Source organism: Anguilla anguilla, chromosome 8 (genome assembly GCF_013347855.1).
Source record: "Anguilla anguilla isolate fAngAng1 chromosome 8, fAngAng1.pri, whole genome shotgun sequence".
In the NCBI taxonomy this organism is placed as follows: domain Eukaryota; kingdom Metazoa; phylum Chordata; class Actinopteri; order Anguilliformes; family Anguillidae; genus Anguilla; species Anguilla anguilla.
In genome coordinates, this window is record NC_049208.1 from 14,982,766 (window position 1) to 15,004,123 (window position 21,358).

General features: G+C 49.4%; 1 protein-coding gene across 21 annotated transcripts in view; it reads left to right on the forward strand.

Moving 5' to 3' along the window:
* LOC118234703 (histone-lysine N-methyltransferase 2C-like) overlaps positions 1-21,358 on the forward strand; it is a 110,612-nt gene that overhangs the window by 87,169 nt on the left and 2,085 nt on the right. For 11 of the 21 annotated variants that reach the window (XM_035431451.1, XM_035431458.1, XM_035431459.1 and 8 more), the window contains 23 exons: positions 98-417; positions 547-2,279; positions 2,559-2,670; positions 2,987-3,068; positions 3,522-3,585; positions 3,824-4,056; positions 5,006-6,616; positions 7,248-7,430; positions 9,211-9,375; positions 10,076-10,217; positions 10,581-10,728; positions 12,046-12,224; positions 12,601-12,737; positions 12,850-13,048; positions 13,655-13,779; positions 14,435-14,542; positions 14,945-16,067; positions 17,073-17,209; positions 18,000-18,130; positions 18,947-19,154; positions 19,804-19,920; positions 20,387-20,460; positions 21,086-21,194. In XM_035431451.1, coding sequence (XP_035287342.1) covers positions 98-417; positions 547-2,279; positions 2,559-2,670; positions 2,987-3,068; positions 3,522-3,585; positions 3,824-4,056; positions 5,006-6,616; positions 7,248-7,430; positions 9,211-9,375; positions 10,076-10,217; positions 10,581-10,728; positions 12,046-12,224; positions 12,601-12,737; positions 12,850-13,048; positions 13,655-13,779; positions 14,435-14,542; positions 14,945-16,067; positions 17,073-17,209; positions 18,000-18,130; positions 18,947-19,154; positions 19,804-19,920; positions 20,387-20,460; positions 21,086-21,194 — 7,440 coding nt within the window. Of the gene's footprint in view, positions 1-97; positions 418-546; positions 2,280-2,558; positions 2,671-2,986; positions 3,069-3,521; positions 3,586-3,823; positions 4,057-5,005; positions 6,617-7,247; positions 7,431-9,210; positions 9,376-10,075; positions 10,218-10,580; positions 10,729-12,045; positions 12,225-12,600; positions 12,738-12,849; positions 13,049-13,654; positions 13,780-14,434; positions 14,543-14,944; positions 16,068-17,072; positions 17,210-17,999; positions 18,143-18,946; positions 19,155-19,803; positions 19,921-20,386; positions 20,461-21,085; positions 21,195-21,358 lie in introns of all 21 variants that reach the window. The other 10 variants (XM_035431457.1, XM_035431470.1, XM_035431456.1 and 7 more) reach the window with 9 other exon arrangements.

Consider the following 21,358-nt stretch of genomic DNA (forward strand, 5'->3'; position numbering starts at 1 on the left):
CAGGAATTTTCTACTAGTTGCATTTGTCAAATATGCAATAATGACTTGCATAAATCGAGATTGAAATTGTGCTATTGTCACTCTTGCCATTGTTTAGCGCCAGAGAATACGAGAACTGATCCTAAAACAACAGCAGCAGAAACAGAATGCGGTTCGCCAAGAGAAGGGCCTACAGGAGCAGGGTGTGGCTGCAGGTCCTGGAACCCCCCGCCACTGGTCACAGGAGAACCCCAGTCAGCACAATGAGCTGTTTAGCCGGCCGCCACCTCCCTACCCAGGGACTATGAGGGGTCCCCTGCGGTACCCTGGGCCTTTCCCTGGGGACCGACGGGCATCATTTCCTAATGAAGGCCATTTCGTCAGGCCCCAGTATCCTGGAGACATTGCTAATATGGGCATGAGGCCACATGGGCCAAGGTTGGTTTCAGTGAATGCTTCATTTAAATACTACTGGATGCAGTTGTGTTAGTGTTGTTTAATTGATAGTGTCTTCTAATTAATTTTTTTATTCCCTTTTTTTTTTCTCCCCCCCCCCCCCCCCCCAAGGTTTGCATATCCCCCTGGTGGGCAGGGTCCCCATGGAGGACAGGAGCGCTTCCTGAACCCTCCTCACCAGATGCAGGCACCCATGATGGACCTGCCCCAACAGATGCGGAGGCCCCCACCTGTTGACTTAGTCAGATCCATGGGTAACAACATGACGGGACTTCCCCAACACTTTCCCCCGCGAGGTATACCGATGCAGCAGCACAACATCATGGGGCAGCCCTTCATAGAGCTTCGCCACAGGGCTCCTGAAAGCAGGATGAGGCTTCCCTTTGGACCCCAGGTTATGGCTGGGAATGTCATGGACCCCCCTCAGAGGCAGCCAGGGTTGATGGGCGGACCAGACATTGGGTTCCCTTTGAGCCAGGGTCCCAGGATGATGGATCCTGCGATGAGTCAGCCTTTGGGAATGGGTGGTCACATGCAGATGTCATCAAGTATGGAAAACTTACACCAGCAGCCCATGCAAATGAACACTGGGCCTCAACACCCTCCGCTAATGCGATCTCAGAGCCATCTGAACCCCAGTGAATCCTTCACGGCTGCCCCAACTATGCTTCTACCTCCAGCACCGGCAGAACAATCTGAGGAAATCCCCATAGCCACAGCCGATGCGATCGAGGAAAAATTGGATGCCGATGACTCCGCTGTGAAAGACCTGGAAGATGTGGAGGTGAAAGATTTGGTCGATGCAGACCTGGAGAACCTCAACCTTGACCCGGATGATGGCAAAGACTTGGACCTCGAGACTAACGACTTGCATCTGGATGATTTTCTGAGGTCAGGGAAGTTTGACATCATCGCCTACACAGATCCCGAGCTGGACCTGGAGGACAAGAAGGACATGTTCAATGAAGAGCTGGATCTCAGTGATCCCATTGATGACCATAGTGAGACCTCAGATCTTCAGAAGGCACTGTCGGAGAAAAGGAATGCCAGTGCCGGTGGTTCTGGGTCGTCTTCCCAGGTGACTACAGAATCCAGGGAGTGCAAATCTGCTGATGCAGCAGAGTGCCTCAGCCAGATCAAACAGGAGGGTGGTTGTCAGAGTGCCAAAGAACTGTGTACAGAGCAGACTATCAAAACTGAAGGCAAAGACTGCTTTTTGCAGGGACAGGAGGCCTCTGTCTGTAGAGATCAAACTAACAAGGGGGCTGCACTCCCCCAGGAGGTACCTGGCCAGCAAGCTGTTCAGCCTTGTGCCAGCACCCTCTCTGACTCCACCCCAGTCCTCTCTAGCTTGCTTGTCAAGGAGAAGACGGAGGACACCCAAATTGGCCCTGTTTGTCCTGATCAGAGCAACCCAACAGCTCAGTCCAGTCAAGTATCAGGAATGCCACAGAATACCGGTGCCATGATGCCGGCTGTACAAATCCCAGAACATGGAGTGAACCCTGGCCTTAGCTTGGGACACATGATGGACACACAGGGAGCTCCGCTGGCGAATCCCAACATCATGCAGGGACAGCCTCCTTGCCAGAACTTCGGAGCCGCCCAACCAGTCGACCAAATGCTCACTGTTGGGAACCAGCCCAATATGAGTCAGGCTCAGCAGGCTATGTTCTCTCAGGCTATGGGCCCACAAGGACAGCAGAACAGACCCCTCCTGTTAGATGAACAGCCCCTCCTCCTGCAGGACCTCCTCGACCAGGAGAGGCAGGAACAGCAGCAGCAGAGGCAGATGCAGGCTATGATCCGCCAACGGTCCAGTGACTCCTTCTTTCCCAACATCGGTAAGGCCCAGGGACATGACATGGGTATTCACTTTCTTAGGCAAGGTCTGCATATACAACCATGCTTTCTGGAATGTATCAATTCAGCAGCAATAGAGAGTGGGTCGAGATCATCTTTCAAAAAAAGCACAGAATAAATTTACTTGCATATGAAAAGTGTAAAGTGCAATATTTTTTGAATGGTTTCCACCACCTCCTCATAACAGATCCATAAATAGATTTGTTTTTAAAAAAAGGTCTAAAGGTTTTTACTGAAGCTGTATCTTATAAATCTTACAGACATTGATGCCATCACCGATCCTATCATGAAAGCGAAGATGATCGCCTTGAAGGGAATCAACAAAGTGATGGTGCAGAACAACATGGGAATGGCACCCATGGTCATGAACAGGTATGAAATTCATCATCAGTTGTTAACACTTCAGATATATCATAAAATCATGAATCTTAAATAATGGCTTCATAACACTCATAACCTCTAGGTAATCTATATGACCACTCATGGATTCATTTTAAATGTATTTTGATGTTATGAGTTAATCAATTGACCTGTAGGCTAACTGAAGAACTTATGAATGTTTATGAATGCGTTTTGTCTGATTGTACCAGTTATGGGATTGCGGAGCATGCGTATGTTATTCAGATAGTAATATCCTTTGTATGCATTTTTCATTTTGTTTGTTATTAAAACGTGTTTCACTGCACAGCAGGTTTCAGTTGGGTCCTCATCAGGCACCAGCTGCAGAGTGCCCCGAAAACATGCCTGTTCCCCAGCAGGCTGTTGGAATGGTAGGTTCAAATAAATGGTAAATGGAATGCATTTATATAGCGCTTTTATCCAAAGCGCTTTACGATTGATGCCTCTCATTCACCCACACACCAACGGTGAAAGGCTGCCATGCAAGGTACCAATCAGCTCGTTGGGAGCAATTAGGGGTTAGGTTTCTTGCTCAGGGACACTTCGGCACGCTCAGGGCGGGGGATCGAACCGGCAACCCTCCAACTGCCAAACAACCGCTCTTACCTCCTGAGCTATGCTATAATGGAAGGGTCAGACTGCATGATCTCCATAGTGTTTGAACCACAGATTGAACCACTATGTATTACAGAGTGAAACATATTTTGTTAATTTACTTTTTGACATGTCGTAGCTCTAGCCATTATTGATTATAGGGTCAGTTTTGCAAAAAAGTATGCCGTTTCTAGCAGTTTGTCAAATATAAATATATTTTTTCTTTTTAGGATGGTAAGTTGTTACCACACATGGCAAGACCTAATCCTCCAAATTTTGGCCCAGGATTTGTCAGTGAGTATATTCTCTGATTAATTCTCACTTATTTTATTTTTGGTTACACATGTGGATGGATCAAGTAATAAGACACAGTACAGTGTTGTTTGCTGGCTTTGGAAATGGTTCAAATTTATTTGAATAACTGACTAATTCTGGAGACTCGCTGTAGTACTTGGAACTATGAACTAATCAACTGTTAGGAGTGAAAATCCAGATACACAGAGTTAAATAATGCCCAACTTTGCCTTTGCAGATGATGCTCAGAAGAAGCAGTATGAGGACTGGCTCAAGGAAACCCAGCAGCTGCTCCAGATGCAGCAGAAGTTTCTGGAAGAGCAGATTGGGGCCCACAGGAAATCTAAAAAGGCCCTCTCTGCCAAGCAGCGCACAGCCAAGAAAGCTGGCCGTGAGTTTCCTGAGGAAGATGCCGAGCAGCTTAAGCATGTGACGGAGCAGCAAGGCATGGTGCAGAAGCAGCTCGAGCAGGTAACTTAAAGAGAACACCATAACCCGACAAGAACTTCATACTAGCTGCATTTTGATAGCCAGTATGTACGAGCGTTTAGGCCCAGTGTCAGGCAAGAGGAGATATTACGCTGGCCTTCCAACTGTGCCATTTAAAATACATGACATTCATGTGAACGTAGTACATCATATTGTGTAGTACTCGCTGTATGGAAAGCTCTGAGCATTTCATGTAATTACCTGTGCAGCACTGCCATACTGTAGTAATCACATAGTAAAAGGTCAGTGGTGCCACCATTACTTTTACTTTGCATTTGTGGTACTATAATAGTGATTAGTTCTGCCCGTGAATGGAGTGCTTATAAGATTTGTACTTGGATTTTTATGTCATGGTTTATTTTATAAGGCTGGGAACAATCAGTTTTATGAAAGAATACTGCATGGATACATGAAGGTTATGGAGTGCAACAGAGAATCAGTAATTTTATATCCACTGTTGAACATGACCGCGAACGATTGGTACACTTCTCCATTTGCGTCACTACGATAGTTTGTACTGAGACGCAGAGGGTTACTTTCACTGAAAACAGAGCGAATGCTACCATAGCACACTGTCCTCCTAGAATGCACCTCTGTGAGATCAGCGCTCAAGATCAGCCATGAATTTTCGAAATTAAGACCACGTGAAACCGCCCCGTGTCCTTTCTTTGCCCTCACGTCTGAAGTCATAAATTGGTTGATTGTACGCGTCCCCGTCCCTCTGTCCTTCTGTAAAAGGCCGCAGTGGACTTGCACACTCGGGCGCCCTTGAGTTGGCGGATCAGAGGCCGCCATTATTCTCTCTCAGCTTCTCTCCCAAGGCCTTTTCTGCTAGCCTGTGTAGAATGTTCCGGTGTTCGGGGATTTGGCAGCTCTGACTCTGTCTGTGTGCTTCCCCTGACCCCGCTCTCTCTCGTCGCCTTGCCGACAGATCCGGAAGCAGCAGAAGGAGCACGCCGAGCTGATCGAGGAGTACCGAGTGAAGCAGCAGCAGTGCGCCATGCAGCAGGCTGGCATGCCGGGGGCACCGGCCCAGCCGGGCATCATGCCAGGCGGCGCCCCCATGAACCCGCCCGTCATGAACCCCATGATGCAGATGCAGCCCCACCCGGGACAGCCCAATCCGACCCGCATGCCCAACGCACCAGGCTGGCACCCCGGTGCCCCCCTCCCCATGGGTGGGCCCAGGATGCCCAGCATCGTGCCACCCCAGACGGCCCCGCCCACCAACCCCGCCCAAGCCCCCCAGCAGCCACCCCCCTTGGGCGGGGGCGCACCCGCTCAGCCCCCTGGGGATTCCCCTCACGTGAAGTTCGACGACAACAACCCGTTCAGCGAGGGCTTCCAGGAGAGGGAGCGGAAGGAGCGCCTGCGCGAGCAGCAGGAGAGGCAGCGCGTGCAGCTCATGCAGGAGGTGGAGCGGCAGCGCGCGCTGCAGCAGCGGCTGGAGCTGGAACAGCAGGGCATGATGGGAGCCGACGCCAGCGCCAACCGCGCGCCCCTCTCCCAAATGGCCTTCTACAACTCAGACCTGCCCCAAGATTTCATGCAGCCCCAGAGGCCTATGCTGCCACAGCAGCAGCAGCAGATGGGGCAGATGTTCCCCCAGCAGCAGGGATTCATGGGTCCTCACGCTGGCGCCCCCTACATGCAGGGTGGGGAGCGCCGGCCTATGGTGGGCAATGGGGTCTTTGGCCCTGAGATGGGTCCCAACTACCAACCTGGCAACCCTGCCTTACAGGGACCTAACTTTGTCCCCGGTCAGCCCAGACCACCAAGGTTCATGGGACCGGGCATGATGATGCAGGGAGCAGGGGACGGGCATCCGTTTGGGATGGAGCCGTCCACGCCCCTGCCCCCGAACTACCCTGGGTCTGGGCAGTCGCTGATCCAGCTCTACTCCAACATCATCCCCGAGGAGAAGGGGAAGAAGAAGAGGAACCGCAAGAAGAAGAAGGACGAGGACGCCGACTCTGTGAAGACGCCCTCCACCCCGCACTCTGACCTGACCGCCCCGCTAACCCCCTGCGTGTCCGACACCTCCTCCACGCCCACCCGGAGTGCCCCGCACCTGGGGGAGTCGGACCCCTCCGAGCGTCTGCCGGGCTGCTCCACGCCAGGCTCCCTGGGCAGCCTGCCCCCCTCCGAGCTGGAGCGCCAGCTGTCCGGGGGCAGCGGAGGGGGTCCGGGTCGCCCTTGCGGCCCGGGCTCGCTGACGGACAGGATCCTCAGCAACATCAAGCTGGAGAGGGTGGAGGCCAGCGAGTGCCACGGCCCCCGGGACCACAAGCTGGAGACGGCCGCCGGGGCCGTCAAGGTGGAGGAGGGGAAGGACGGCGCTTCGCCCCGCCCGGCAGGCCACAGCCCCGCCCACGCCGCCAAGGGGGAGTCCGGGAACGAGCTGCTGAAGCACCTGCTGAAGCACAAGAGCACGCCCCCTCCGTTCCCGCACCAGAGGCCCGACGAGGGCCTGCGGTCGGAGGATGAGGAGTCCCCGGAGAGCAAGGCCCTCCCCAAGCACGGCTCCACAGACACCGCGGGGGTAAGCACTCAAACTCCGATGCGTGGTCCTGCTCAGATTAGTGCATGCAAGTGGGCCTAGGTTCTCATGGCTTGTGACTCACCCAGTAAACACTCTTACCAGCTGTCTGGAAAATTACAGCTAAGGATTTCTTCCAAGAAATAGAAATTTAAAGGAAGTTATCCTTGTGGCAGGAAGACCAATATCTCGTGGGAAGGGAGAAATCATTTTGGGGATTAATTTCCACTTCAAGCTCTCGAGTAAGACTGAGGACATAGCAAAGTTCTGATAGGAAACCGAAACTGATACCTGAGAACATTAATGGAAAAAACATTCCGAATCATGAATGAATTTAATTTATTGATCTCTTTGTTGGTTAATTTATGAACCTTAAATTGAAAAATCATTTTGAAACTATTCCAGTTGCTTACACATAATGAGCTGGTAAATGGTTTGAATTTTCTTGTTCGCTAATTTTCTCCAAAACATCTACATTTACCTCTCAATGATTATTTTCTGCAAACAGCAACATTAGAAATTTGCTCAGGTAGCATCACATGCTGAAGTAAACATTGAGCCAGTGACCCGTAGCAACGATGAATCGATCATCAGCCCGTCCTTCTCAACGCTCGCGCTGCGTTTCGTTCTCCAGCAGACGGCCTCCGATGTTTCGGGCCACCCTCAGCCGGAGCAGGACAAGAAGAAGCCGCGCAACAAAAGGGCCCCCAAAAACGGGGAGAAGCCCGCCTCCCGCTACAAGAAGAGGAAGAAGGAGGAGGAGGAGCGACAGGCGGTCTACTCCAGCACCGACACGCTGATGACACAGCTCAAACAGGTACGCAGCGGCGGCATTCCTCTCCTTCAGGAGCGGTGCACCTCGCCCCTGGCCCTGGTGGCCTGACTCCCAACTGACTGTGAACCACGTTGTAACCCTTCATATGCCAGTAACATTTGAAACCCTGAGGTTTTCCACGAAATGTGTTACTAACCAAAACCTATGAAAAATAGGAAAAGGCACACTTTTGAAAGTACATTCTAATGGGAATTGCTGCCAAAAGTGCTTCTCAATAAAAAATTAAAAAAATGCATCATAAAATATAGCGTATGTAAACGTATCCCACGGGAGAAAAGTTAACAAAAATCTGCAGAAATTTTGCTGGTGTGTAAGGGTTAAAAAAAAAAAAAAGTCTATTTTTATTTGAACTGCATCTGTTGTGCGTATGCATGCATCCAAAGCGGAGTGACTCATGGTGAGATCAGCGTATTCGGTTCTCGTCGAGAGCGCGGTGTCTCTTTTCGGTGAAAGGCAAGCCTTGCGGTGAAAATGAAACTGCCCGGGGGATACATTGATCATGGTGGTGACTACCGACGCCCTCGGTGATCATCCATCACCCCGACGCACGTGTCCGCGCTTTCCGCCAAATCTCCCCTCATGCATCACTGTTACACAGCTGTTATGGCGAAGCAAATGAAGCTGTCATGTGACCGTTCTCACGGCACATTACGATTGGCTGTTGCAGGCAGTTGGGTAGCGAGCCCAGTCGAAATATGGAAATCCTACTGCGTTTGTGGTTATTGATTGAACTTGCATATTTCTTTCATCTGCAGCCCGAAATGCATCAGTATGTGCAATCATTACTGAGGATTAATACATCAACATATGTAGTTTAATATAAAAAAGGGGATACATTTTTTAAATATTAGGCATCAAAAACGATTCATTCATAAGTATATAAATGCATACATTACACACACACACACACACATTCATATACATGTATGCTCCTGAGGTTGAGTATTGCGCATATGAATATTACGTACTTTCTTCTTCTTTTTTTAGCATTAGCACTAGCTGTGAAGGCATGTGTGTTGAAACCAACATTTTTCTTAGCACAGGCTTTTACTGTTTTTATTAATGCACCTGCTTAATTACAGTTGTCTGGAAAAGCAATTGCTTTCATTATATTTTAATTGCAGTATGGTGAGAATAATTATGGGAAATACAGTTAATGGAGTTTCTGGATTTAAATAAAACATTCAGCAGTTATTTTGAAATGATAAACAAAGGAAAATGAATTGTTCACCCCTGCAATCACTTTCAGATTATTGTTTGATTATACTTCATAGAAAAACTGATTCAGTGTGATTTATAGCCATATTACTCGTTGATAAATGTACCTGTTTCTTACTGAGGTCTCCATGGAAACAAGCTGGTCATGACAACAAATTGCACGTCTGGGAAACCAAGCTATTATTGCAACCATTAATGTCTTTTTGTAGTATGACTAATATGTGTTTTGCATGTGGAAGCAAAGGCATCAGACGCACGTCTTAGACAGGTGTGTCAAACTCGTGAAATGTTAGGATGCTATGGCTGCTGGTTTTTGTAGTTTCTTTTCAGTCCGCAGCCAGTTGAGTTCTTTGTGTTGAACTGTTGAAACAACCCAAAACCAGTAGACACTGTGGGCCTCCTGAACAGGACATGCCCAGTTTAAGGTGAAGTATGTCCTGAGGGGACGAGGTGATGACAGATGATAAATAACTGCTTTAAAAAGAGAAACAGGGCAGTGAGAGGTTGCAGTTGAAAGTGATGTTTGTCTTGCCTTCCCCCTTAGCAACTTTCCCTGCTGCCCCTGATGGAGCCCCTGATAGGGGTAAACTTCGCTCACTTCCCCCCCTACGGGAGCGGGCAGCTGAACGGGGAGAGCCGTCTCTCCGGGACCTTCGGCAGCGCCTCACTGGACGGAGTGTCCGACTACTACTCCCAGCTCATCTACAAGGTGAGGCCGTGCCCCCTCCCCTCCCCCCGAAATGACCTCACCCGTATCTCTTATCCAGTGAGGATGGAGTACTGTGTCCTCTGGTTTGGGCAGATATCTATGAGGCATGAACTTCTCACCCTCAGGACTGGAATCATGCATGAATCACTGTGGTGTGGATTTCTTACATGTGTGGATGGTGCTGGTGGCGGTAGTACTAACAATAATAATAATGACAATAACTTGAATAATTATAATAATAGTAATAACAGCTAGTAGTGTTATTCATTTATTATAGCTAGTTGAGTTGCTATTTCTTGTTCAATACGATGAGTAATAAAGTTGTCAGCCCAGCAGCTCTTGACGTGGCCCTTGGAGGAGGGCAGTGCATTTGGCCTTCAGCTTGGCAGTGCACCGACAAAGGGAATCACTCCGCATGTATAATTCATGACCTCGGACGGAAGTAATGGGTGGAAGTAATTAATTAATTAAAAATTAATTATGGCAATGAATTAATCATTTTTTGCCATTTCAATCTCATCTGACAGTGGGCTTGTCAGTCACTTAAGTTATCAAATAATATACGTGTGCATTTGCAGTAAGTTCCTGTAGAGATGACTGGGTGTGGTGCCTGACAAGCGTCCTTATTTCCAGGGATGATATCCTTTAGTTATTTAATGATTTTTTTTTTTAGAAGATTTTTCTCAAATTCTTTCTGCAGCAGAACAACTTGAGCAACCCCCCCACGCCCCCGGCCTCCCTGCCCCCCACCCCCCCGCCCGTGGCTCGGCAGAAGATGGTCAACGGCTTCGCCACCAGCGAGGAGCTCGCGAGCAAGGCGGCCATCATGGGCGGGCACGACGGTAGGGGCTGTGCTGAGATCTGTCATTACAGCGCCGAGGAGCTGGGAGACTTCCTTCCTTCAGGCTCTGCAGTTTCCCTGTTTCCTTTGGTGCAAATTGTTTTTGTAATTGCAGGGTCTAATTGCTGTTTTTTTTTTCTTCTTTTAATATCTCTCCTTGTGTGTAATTACTTGAGCGTTCGTCTGTCAGGTTGTTCAGTTCAGTTGAAAAGTGCTGCAGAACAATCTTTTAAGAGGTGGACGTACGGAGTGTGGTCTTTTCATTTACATTCAGTCGGCATAATTCAAGGCAATGTTAATATATTGATGAAAAATACATATTTATGTTTTAAAATATGCTGAGCAGGCTTTCCGTTTCCCGCAGTGACCAAGGGCCTGGCTCCCAAGCAGATCCAGGCGGCGTTCAGACCGGAGGAGGACCTGCTGGCTCGAGCCATCGCTCAGGGCCCCAAAACTGTGGATGTGCCCGCTTCCCTCCCCACGCCCCCGCACAACAACCAGGAGGAGCTCAGGTGGGTCCCGCTCTGCTCGGCCTCTGAAGTTTGCTGTAGCCTGAACAGAACCAGGGAGTCTCAGGGACTCTGTCTCAGGGCCTCTGTCTCAGGGGCTCTGTCTCAGGGGCTCTGTCTCAGGGGCTCTGTCTCAGGGACTCTGTCTCAGGGGCTCTGTCTCAGGGACTCTGTCTCAGGGACTCTGTCTCAGGGACTCGGTCTCAGGGGCTCTGTCTCAGGGGCTCTGTCTCAGGGACTCGGTCTCAGGGACTCGGTCTCAGGGACTCTGTCTCAGGGACTCGGTCTCAGGGACTCGGTCTCAGGGACTCTGTCTCAGGGACTCGGTCTCAGGGACTCGGTCTCAGGGACTCGGTCTCAGGGACTCTGTCTCAGGGACTCGGTCTCAGGGGCTCTGTCTCAGGGGCTCTGTCTCAGGGGCTCTGTCTCAGGGACTCTGTCTCAGGGGCTCTGACTCAGGGGCTCTGTCTCAGGGGCTCTGTCTCAGGGGCTCTGTCTCAGGGGCTCTGACTCAGGGACTCTGACTCAGGGACTCTGACTCAGGGGCTCTGTCTCAGGGGCTCTGTCTCAGGGGCTCTGTCTCAGGGACTCTGTCTTAAGGACTCTGTCTCAGGGACTCGTTCTCAGGGACTCGTTCTCAGGGACTCTGTCTCAGGGGCTCGGTCTCAGGGACTCTGTCTCAGGGGCTCGGTCTCAGGGGCTCGGTCTCAGGGGCTCGGTCTCAGGGGCTCGGTCTCAGGGACTCTGTCTCAGGGACTCTGTCTCAGGGACTCTGTCTCAGGGACTCTGTCTTAGGGACTCGGTCTCAGGGGCTCTGTCTCAGGGACTCGGTCTCAGGGACTCTGTCTCTGTTTAGTCTTGACTGGATCTCTTCAGCCTGTCCTGTGACTGCTCTGTCATGTTTAAGGCTGTGGAAAATGTTAATGTTTGTCTGTCCAGCTGGAGTCAGATCTAAAGCGACTATTAATACACAATTAAAATCTTAGTGAAGTGGACCACCCTGTAGATGAATGGAGTGCCTTGGTTGCTTTTGGGGTAACCTAGGCCCTCTCTGGAACATCTGGAAAAGGAGGCCAAAGTTGGTGATAGTCATTCCTGCTGACCTCCTGCACTCCGATTGGTTCTTGTATTTTTTATTTTTTCCAATTGTAGCTCCACTCAAATAGGAACGCTACATTATAAGGACATCTCCAACAGTGGAGTGGACTCATCTCATTTTGCCTGGTCTTGCTCATAGTACTGCCTGACAGCCGAGGCCTCTGTTTGAAGGGCCCTTTCCTGAGCTAGTATGTAAATGGTGCTTTTGTCTTCTGTGTGCAGGGGACAGGAGCACTGCGATGACCGGGACACGCCCGACAGCTTCGTCCCCTCCTCGTCCCCGGAGAGTGTGGTCGGCATGGAGATAAGCCGCTACCCAGACCTTTCCCTGGTGAAGGCGGAACCCCCCTCCCCCGCCCCTTCCCCTGTCATTCCTATGCTGCCGAGCTCCACTGGTAAAGGTGAGGTCTGCAAGTCTCCCTCCCACCCCCCCACCCCCCCCCCGCTTCATTTTAAAGACTCAGGAAGTGATACCAAAGTGTAATTCTAAAATCTGGAGTGACACAGGAGGGGTGAAAGATAAGCGTGCCAAAGCAGCCATGTATTAGTGTCAGTGTGGCTGCTTCGTACTGATTGATTTTGTGTCTTGAGAAGGATTACAGTGGATTGAAGGACAGCTCGCCCAAGTGGCAGAATTGAGGGTCATTTAGAGTAACGCTCTTTGTAGGAGTGACAAGAGATTACTAACCCACTCTGTCCCTCTCTCTCTCTGTGTAAGCGATTTACCTCTGTCTTTTGTGTGCAACTGAAAGAGTATGTCTTTGTTGAATGGTTCAGGTTCTGAGGTCAGGCAGCGGGATGTGAAGATGGAGCCCCCAAACACCTTCTTCGGGTCGCAGTTCGGACACGCCCCCAATGGCTCAAAGACTGGGCTGGTCTCCATAGCGATCACCCTGAACCCAGCTGCTGCTGAGGTGAGTCACAACTGCTGATTATTTGCACTGCTTTCTATGTCCAACCAGCCTCTCTCCCAGAGTTTTATTTGCCTGGGACGCCTCTTGACGTTTGGGGGGTTTGCTTCTTCAGAACATCAGCGGGGTGATGGCCGCCATGGCTGACCTCCTGTGCATGAAGGCCCCGTGCAACTACGAGGTCACCAACGCCCCCGACCGCGGCCCGCCGGCTCCCATGTTCCGGGGCCCCGGGGCTGGCCCACAGGGCATGGTGAGGTTCATGAGGCCCCCCGGACCCCCAGGGGCCCTGCACTTCCCTCCCGTCGGCACCGGTAAGCTAAACTCTGTCAGACCCTGCTAACGCCCCCGCACGCATTCCTTTGGATATTCATAGCAGATTATCTTGGGGCATTGTTAAAGGTGCGGCAACTCAAGTCATTTAAAATGTTATTTTTCAAGAATGACTCATTCTAATATAACTGTCACTTCTTCAAAACATTTACACAGACTTGTTCCATTTTAGTGACTGAAAGCTGCATTTATTGAAAGATGTGTTTTAATAACTAGATTTAGTTTCTGCTGTAAAACAGGATGCATACAATTTTGAACACATTTCACCATATATTTGAAGAGACATAATTGCCTCGGAACACTGTTTGCCTGTTGACTGATGCATAGAAACTTCAAAAATAATTTGACTGTGATTTATTTTTCTGTCTCTGGCTTTGCTCCAAATGTTTGTGCGCTTTCAAAGCATTTAATTTTAATTAAGATGCAGCCAAAAACCTGAGCCTGTCTAGGGAGCGATCTATTGTAAATTGTATCCCCACGGTACTTGGATGAATTTATGAATACATTTATGAATTTGTGTGAAAATCTTGCCTGACGATCAAGCCACCGTCAGCACGCGATCAGTGATGCGTGTGTGTGCGTTTCAGGGCCAGCCATGGTCAGGGGAGACCACCCAACTGGACCCAGACCACAGTGGTGTTGTCACTGCAAAGTGGTGGTTCTGGGTAATGGAGTTCGAAAACCCGTCAAAGACTTAAACTGCAACAAAAAGGTATGGACAGGTCAACAGAGATATCATTGTTAAAGGAAATCATACCCTTTTGGATTTTCAACAAGAAATTATATGTGTGCCTGTGCTTTATTATTAAAATGTATGCGATTATATTAATGTTCTATTTATCATACTTTCACACACACACACACTCTGTATTTATAAAGTATAATGGTCTGGTATGCTAAGAGGGAAGGTTTCCCCTGATGATACAATTCATAAGCAGACAAGTCCAAAGTGGACTTCAAAGTGTATATTGCTCAAGATCCTGCTTAAAGGCATACAGATCAGCCTCTGTAATTATGCAAATCCTCCCCCATTGAGTAAAACGTGCAGTCCCAGAGCAATTAGGGGGTTAACCGATGCTGTCTGCATGGAGAACGCAAAAAAAAGAAACCGATGCTAGGCGTTCACACGCTACGCAGCTACAGAAATGCAGGTAATTCAAATGGGAGATCTGTTTGATGTTCCCCAGATACAAGCGAATGTAAATGTGCAGTAACTCCTTTTGGCATCAACAAGGGTTCGTGGGAGTCAGGTCTTTGATCTCTCCCTGCCTCCCCCCCCAGGACTACATTTGAATGATAATGTGGTATTGATTGGGGGCGGGCCTATGAACGCTACCCTGACATCCACTTTGCCTTTCCCCCCCCAGGATTCGTCACAGGTCCAAGGGAGGTCCGAGGGGGACATGGTCTTCTGTAGCCATAACTGCCTTGTCCTTCATTCGTCCGCCACGCAATCAAAGACTCCGGACACAAAGGTACGAGCCCCAGAATATCGCTGCAGATAAAGCAACCAAGTAAAACGCGGGTGGTTGGATGAATGAGAGAGTATTTGTAAATCTTCTTTACAACGGCCGTTTACTCAGTGTGCTTTAAACAACTCAGGCTTTTTTTTTATTTGAATCTTTTTAAATCTCATTAAATATCATTAAATGCTAAAATAATTTTCTGCCAAAATGTCACTGGATTTGTGGAGGGAAAAAAAAACTTATTTTGTATGAAGCGGTTATAGAGTGAGTGTTATTATGAATTCAAATTTCATATGCTCTTTCCAAGCCCTCAAAGAATCGTTCCCTAGCCGCCTACATTGAATTTCATATGTAAATGATTAATGTTCCTTTTCGGTTAACATGATTTTTAATGTGACCCAAACCCCACAGGAAGCGGTTGCCCTTCTCCCCTCCTCCACCTTCAAAGAGAGCCCTTCTAAAGCCCTGCACCAGTACAGCAACAACATGTCCGCCCTGGATGTGCACTCCCTCTCCCAGCTTCAGCCCAAGCAGTCTCCTCCCTCCACCCCGCCCATCGCCTTCCCGTCGGCCGCCTTCGAGGCCACCAAGGCGGAGGCCAAGCCGGACGCCCTCAAGGTGACGGTCAAGCTGAAGCCCCGCCCCCGGGCGGTCCACAACGCGGACGAGGGCCGCCCCCACGGGAAGAAGTGGAAGGGCCTGCGCTGGAGGAAGTGGAGCGTCCAGATCGTGGTCCCCAAGGGCGACTTCCGCCTGCCGGGCGAGGACGAGATCGACGGGCTCCTGAAGAAGCTGGGGGCGTCGCTGCGGCCCGAGCCCCTCCCCCGGGACCGCCGCAAGTGCTGCTTCTGCCACGAGGAGGGCGACGGCGTCACCGACGGCCCCGCCCGCCTCCTCAACCTGGACCTGGACCTGTGGGTGCACCTCAACTGCGCCCTGTGGTCCACCGAGGTGTACGAGACGCAGGCGGGCGCCCTCATCAACGTGGAGCTGGCGCTGCGGCGGGGCCTGACGGTGCGCTGCACCTACTGCCAGCGCACGGGCGCCACCAGCGGCTGCCACCGCCTCCGCTGCGCCAACGTCTACCACTTCACCTGCGCCCTCCGCGCCCAGTGCACCTTCTTCAAGGACAAGACCATGCTGTGCCACCAGCACCGGCCGCGGGGGGGCGCCCAGGGCCAGGAGCTGCGCTACTTCGCCGTGTTCCGCCGCGTCTACGTGCAGCGCGACGAGGTGCGGCAGCTGGCCAGCGTGGTGCGGCGCCCCGAGCGCGACCACACCTTCCGCGTGGGCAGCCTCATCTTCCACGCGGTGGGCCAGCTCCTGCCGCAGCAGCTGGCCGCCTTCCACGGGCCGGCCGCCATCTTCCCCGCCGGCTACGAGGCCAGCCGCATCTACTGGAGCATGCGCCACGGCAACCGCCGCTGCCGCTACCTGTGCTCCATCGACGAGAGGGACGACCTGCCCGAGTTCTCCATCCGCGTGCTGGAGCAGGGCTACGAGGAGCTGCTGCTCACCGACTCCACCCCCAAAGGTACCGCGCCCAAAACCTGCTCCTCTCCAACCCCCCAACCTCAGCTCCGCCCGTCCCGTCCCCTGTGCAGGAGGGGTCCCACTCCCCTGCACTCAGTAACATCTGGGGCTGGGCGACATATACAGCAACGATAATTTCCACTGGCAGTAACGGTCATCTCCACCAGGTGGTGTATTTCTTTTCTTTAATCTCTTTCTCTAATTATACCTGATGCAGTAGTAAACATCCAAACTTCAGAGGCGGTGTGAAATTATTTTTGGGGGGGGGGGGGGGGGGGGAAGGAACGTTTGCACTTATCTAAAGGGTGTCGATGATAAGACAACCAATTAGCAGCAAGGTCGTACAGTTTCTATGTGAATGCGATGCATTTTTGTCAGTCACCTGGAAGCTGAAATGCCTTGCTGCTGATTACCTGTCTTATCAACACCCAATAGATAACAGTGGTGACATTTTTGGTTGGAAGCATTTCACACAGCCTCTGAGTGTTTACTACTGAAACAGGTATAACTAAATAGGAAAAAGATTAAATGAAAAAAGATGTGGAAAAATATGAATGAAAATGAATGAAAATATACACCACAAGATGGCAATGGCCGATATCACGTGAGATAATGTTGTTTGTATTGCCGTGTATCGCCCAGCCCAAGTAACATCCACAGGGTTAGGCAAAGCCGGCCAGAGTTAGCAGATGCAGTTCTCCTGGGCCGGGGATAAGTAGCCTTGGTGCACTGGGCAGTCTTCTCTGGTCTGCCTGATTAAAGCTGACTGAAACTTGCCCCAAGCTTAATTTACCTCATGCAATGCAGTCCGCATAGCCCTTTGCTAATTAGGCTCACAAGGACCTCTCCTGTTGATCAAGGTTTTTTTTTTTGCTGTTTCCATTTGAAAATATTTGAACCTGCAGCGCAAGGTTAGACCTGCAGTGTTTGAAAGCCCAAATCTGAAGGGATTAGGGGTGCATTTTATGCGGCGTTTCTTCATTTCCATGTCGTTTTGCTTGCGCAGGAGTCTGGGATAAGGTTCTGGGGCCGGTGGCCGAGCGAAGGACCGAGTCTGGGACGCTGAAGCTCTTCCCCATCTACCTGAAAGGAGAGGACCTGTTCGGGCTCACGGTCTCCGCAGTCACCAGGATAACAGAATCGGTAAGGAAAGGAATCCTGCAAGAATCCTCTAAGATCCACAGACAGCAATAATGGTCTCATTTCTGTGTTTCACCATCAGTGAGAGCGACGTGCTGTTGTACTCTTACTGTAGTAAAGAGAAAATGAGTAGTTTTAATTTGCCACTGGTTAATGTTAATGTTTCAAACTTTCACCAGTAGCCCACTCAGTTTAATGTTAAATAATGGGGAATAATTGTGTTTAACATGCAACAACTTTAATGTTATACCCTCATACATCACCACAGTCTACTGTAATTTGAACGCAATTTTAAAACATTTAAGCCCCAGCTATGAAACACAGGTTGGTAATTATTCCTATCCTCCATGCTTTATAAATATTAACATTGTGCTTTTTATATAACGTAATCTATCTAAGTGTAACCCTCAATTAGGTTTGTTTCCAGTAAAACTGTCTGTTTGAAAGCAAAGACTAAAGCAGTCCATTTCTAGTTTACTAAATAGCTTGTTTGTAAATGCTTGGCACGCCCAGCTAAACATTGAATTTACATTTAGGCATTTAGCAGATTCTCTTATCCAGAAAAACTTGCGTGGATTATTCTTTATGTGCAGTCCATTTATACAGGAGTACATTGTTACTGAAGCTGTTCAGGTTAAGTGCCATGCTCATTGGTACAAACTCAGTGGCCCAGCTAGGAATCAAACCCACAACCTTTGAGTTACAGCCCCAGGTCCTCCCAAACCGTTATGCTACACCGCACACCCCATTCACGGGCCTGTTCCACGGCGCTAACGCACCGCTTCTCTCGCAGCTTCCGGGGGTGGAGGCCTGCGAGAACTACACCTTCCGCTACGGCCGCAACCCTCTGATGGAGCTGCCGCTGGTCTTCAACCCCACCGGCTCCGCCCGCTCCCAGCCCAACACCAGCTCCCAGGCCAAGAGGTTTGTGTTAAGGTATTCCTTGCTCTCCACCTTCCTGATCTGTGCGCCTCTTACTGCGCGCACTGTGCATGGCCTGCTCTGTGCCCTCTGGGATAGCCCCTCTGGTGGCCTCTTCTGGAGGCCATTTTGTGCTTGGTGCTTATAGTAAATGCATAGCTGCTTCTGTGGTGGAAGGATTGAATGTATAAATCAGAATGGACACAAAAGAGCATGGGTGCTGTTGGTAAACTGTTAATTGCCCTGGTGGTCTGCGATTGGATAATTAATGCAGTTGGTAATGTGGTCAGTAATGTGCTAAGGATTCTGATGTAGTTAGTAATTTGACCACATGGTCAGTAATGTTGGTAGTGTTAATGTGGTTAGAACTGTGTGGTATGGATAATGTGCTCTTTGTGTTAATGCTACTAAACACGCGATGGGTAATGTGTCAGCGAAGTCTGTAATGTGTAAATGTTGATATTCTGGTCAGTACTGTCCAATCATGGTCATTTTTTGATGTGCAGTTTCTCGGTCCCACTTAGCTTAATATTAATTCCTCTTTAAATGGGTTGTGTTGCTATTACCTGTGGTTGCGGCAGCCTGTGACCTTCGGTCAGGGCTGCCCAATCCTTTTCCTGGAGATCTACCATCCTGTAGGTTTTCACTCCAGCCCTAACAAAGCAAACCTCATTCAACAGCTAGTGATCTCATTGAGCTGCTAATTAGTAGAATCCTTAGCAGAAGGTGTGCCAAAATAGACTTGCAATGCAAACATACAGGATGGTAGATCTCAGATGGTAGATTGGGCAGCCCTTAGACAAACGCTGTCACACACAGTCGCGAGACCTTCGATGTCACCCGGCTTCCCTCTCCCAGGCCTCGAACCCTGACCAGCTCTGGCACCAGCAGGCCCCTCCAGAACGCGTCCAGCGGGGAGCTGGGCACCCCCTACAGCAAGCAGTTTGTCCACTCAAAGTCATCCCAGTACCGAAGGCTGAAGAGCGAGTGGAAGAGCAACGTGTACCTGGCTTGCTCGCCCATACAGGTGGGTAAAGCCTGAGAGAAGGGGAGGTTAATAACACAAAATAAACCGCAAAATCAATGTGTGGTTAAAGCGCAGTTTCCTGACCGACCCTCTAAATTATTAATCAGCGTGTGAATATCTACCTGCTCAGAATTCTGCACAGGGATCAGGATGCCAAAGATTTGGCCTGGTTTTTAAAAAATTTTATTTTATAAATCATTGCCAAAATGCACACCGGTTGTTTCAGTGAAATGTGAACCGTTGCTATTATTAGTAGGAGTATAATAGTGGCAGTACTGTAGTAGAGAGGTAATAGTTCTGAGTTGTAGTATTTTAATTGCATCGCTCATAAAGTTACTCATTTGAATGCAAAAGGTACTCATGTTAATGCATAAGGAACATAATATAGGTTAAATAGTTACAAGCAATCCTGTGAATTTGCATCTGCAAGAGGACGTGTTCCTAGCCGTGAAAAGCCTGGTAACTGTTATCAGTTGCAGTGATCTTCCATTTCCACTGAACGCTGTTCAATAAGCCACCATTCCGCCCCCAATTATATGTCACATTAGTTTTGGCTTTGTCTGTCAGCCACATGTGACCCCATACAGAGTGTGGACGTAGCACTTCCTGTTTAGGATGAGTGCCATCTCTCTGCTGTGTGTTATCTCAGGGGCTGGGGCTCTACGCCGCTAAAGACCTTGAGAAGTACACCATGGTGATTGAGTACGTCGGGACTGTCATCCGCAACGAAGTCGCAAGCAGGAAGGAGAAGTTGTACGAATCTCAGGTACGGTAACTAGGAAAAAAAGCCCATTTATCGCGTTTTGAGATTATCGCCTCGGTTCGGAGGTCAGTCGAGTTGCGAGGCACAGCTTCAGACAGTCTCCTCTCTTACAGTGTGGAAATTGTGTCTGGGCTCTTCATTCATTGCTCTGTAAAGCACAGCCCACACACTTCCACAGAATGAAGCATTTTAAAGAGCTCATCCTTTTTTTTTTTTGATGTAAAAAGGTGCAAAAGTGTTAAATGTTTTGGTCAAGCAACCTCCTTAAGTTTCAATAAACACTTGAATTGCACCCACCCTGCATTTAAAAATAAAAACTTTATACACAATTGGGGAGTCTCACAGTATTTTTTGTGGAAATGTATAGGTTGTGCTTCAGAGTGCAAGGCCTTTCTGCTCCTAAAATGCCTTCTTGTTTGGATGACAACCATGATGTTTTCTCCTGACGGGTGTTCGTCTTCTCCCTCAGAATCGCAACGCGTACATGTTCCGTCTGGACAGCGAGCACGTCATCGACGCGACCCTCACAGGAGGACCAGCGAGGTAAGGCCCACTGCACTCAGCGAACACAGCAAACATTGGGCTCCAATTCTGAACCTCCCCCTGTGCATCTCCTCCTCAAAGAGCAACACGTGACTTTACCAAGCCAATCGCCTTGCTCGGCCTCTGGGTGGTAGAGCTTGGACTTTGAACTACATTTTGGCTTTGGGCAGACAATCCAGAATGAGTTGCATACAATCCATTTATACAGCTGAATTGTTTTACGGAAGCAAGTCAGCTTGAGCACCTTTCTCAAGTGTGCAACGGCTGTGTCCCAGCTAGGAATCAAACCCACAACCTTTGAGTTTACAAGCCCCAGGGATCTCTTGACTCCTTGCCATCTTTTGTGAGCAGATGCGAATATCGCCCAATTAATATGCCTGTGTCGAGTCCTGTGGACTTGGCTGTCACGCTCCTTACACACACAATCCAGGCAGCTTGACCCTCTAATTCAGTGCTCCTTCACCCCTCTTTCTCTGAGCCGAAACCTTGACCCCGTGTTCTCCTTGCTGCACACTTGACCCCTCAGTCTTCAATCTTGGATCTTGGCCTCTTGCTGGGGGGTTTGACAGAAACTGTTGTTTTGTTCAACAAGAAGTTTTACAAAAAAAACATTTTTTCCTTCTAGGTATATCAACCATTCTTGCGCTCCAAATTGTGTGGCCGAGGCAGTGACATTTGAGCGAGGCCACAGGATTATCGTCACTTCAATTCGCAAAATTCAAAAAGGAGAAGAGGTAGGACGTGCTCGTTTCTCTCAGTGATTCTTCCGTTATGTGCAAGAATGCAAGTCCGTTTAGATGAAATTCTAACCGACAGAAGAATTATTTTCTTATGCTTTATGAGAAAGGCTATACTCGTGTACACTTCCTTTATTATTTGATAATGGATTTTATAAAAA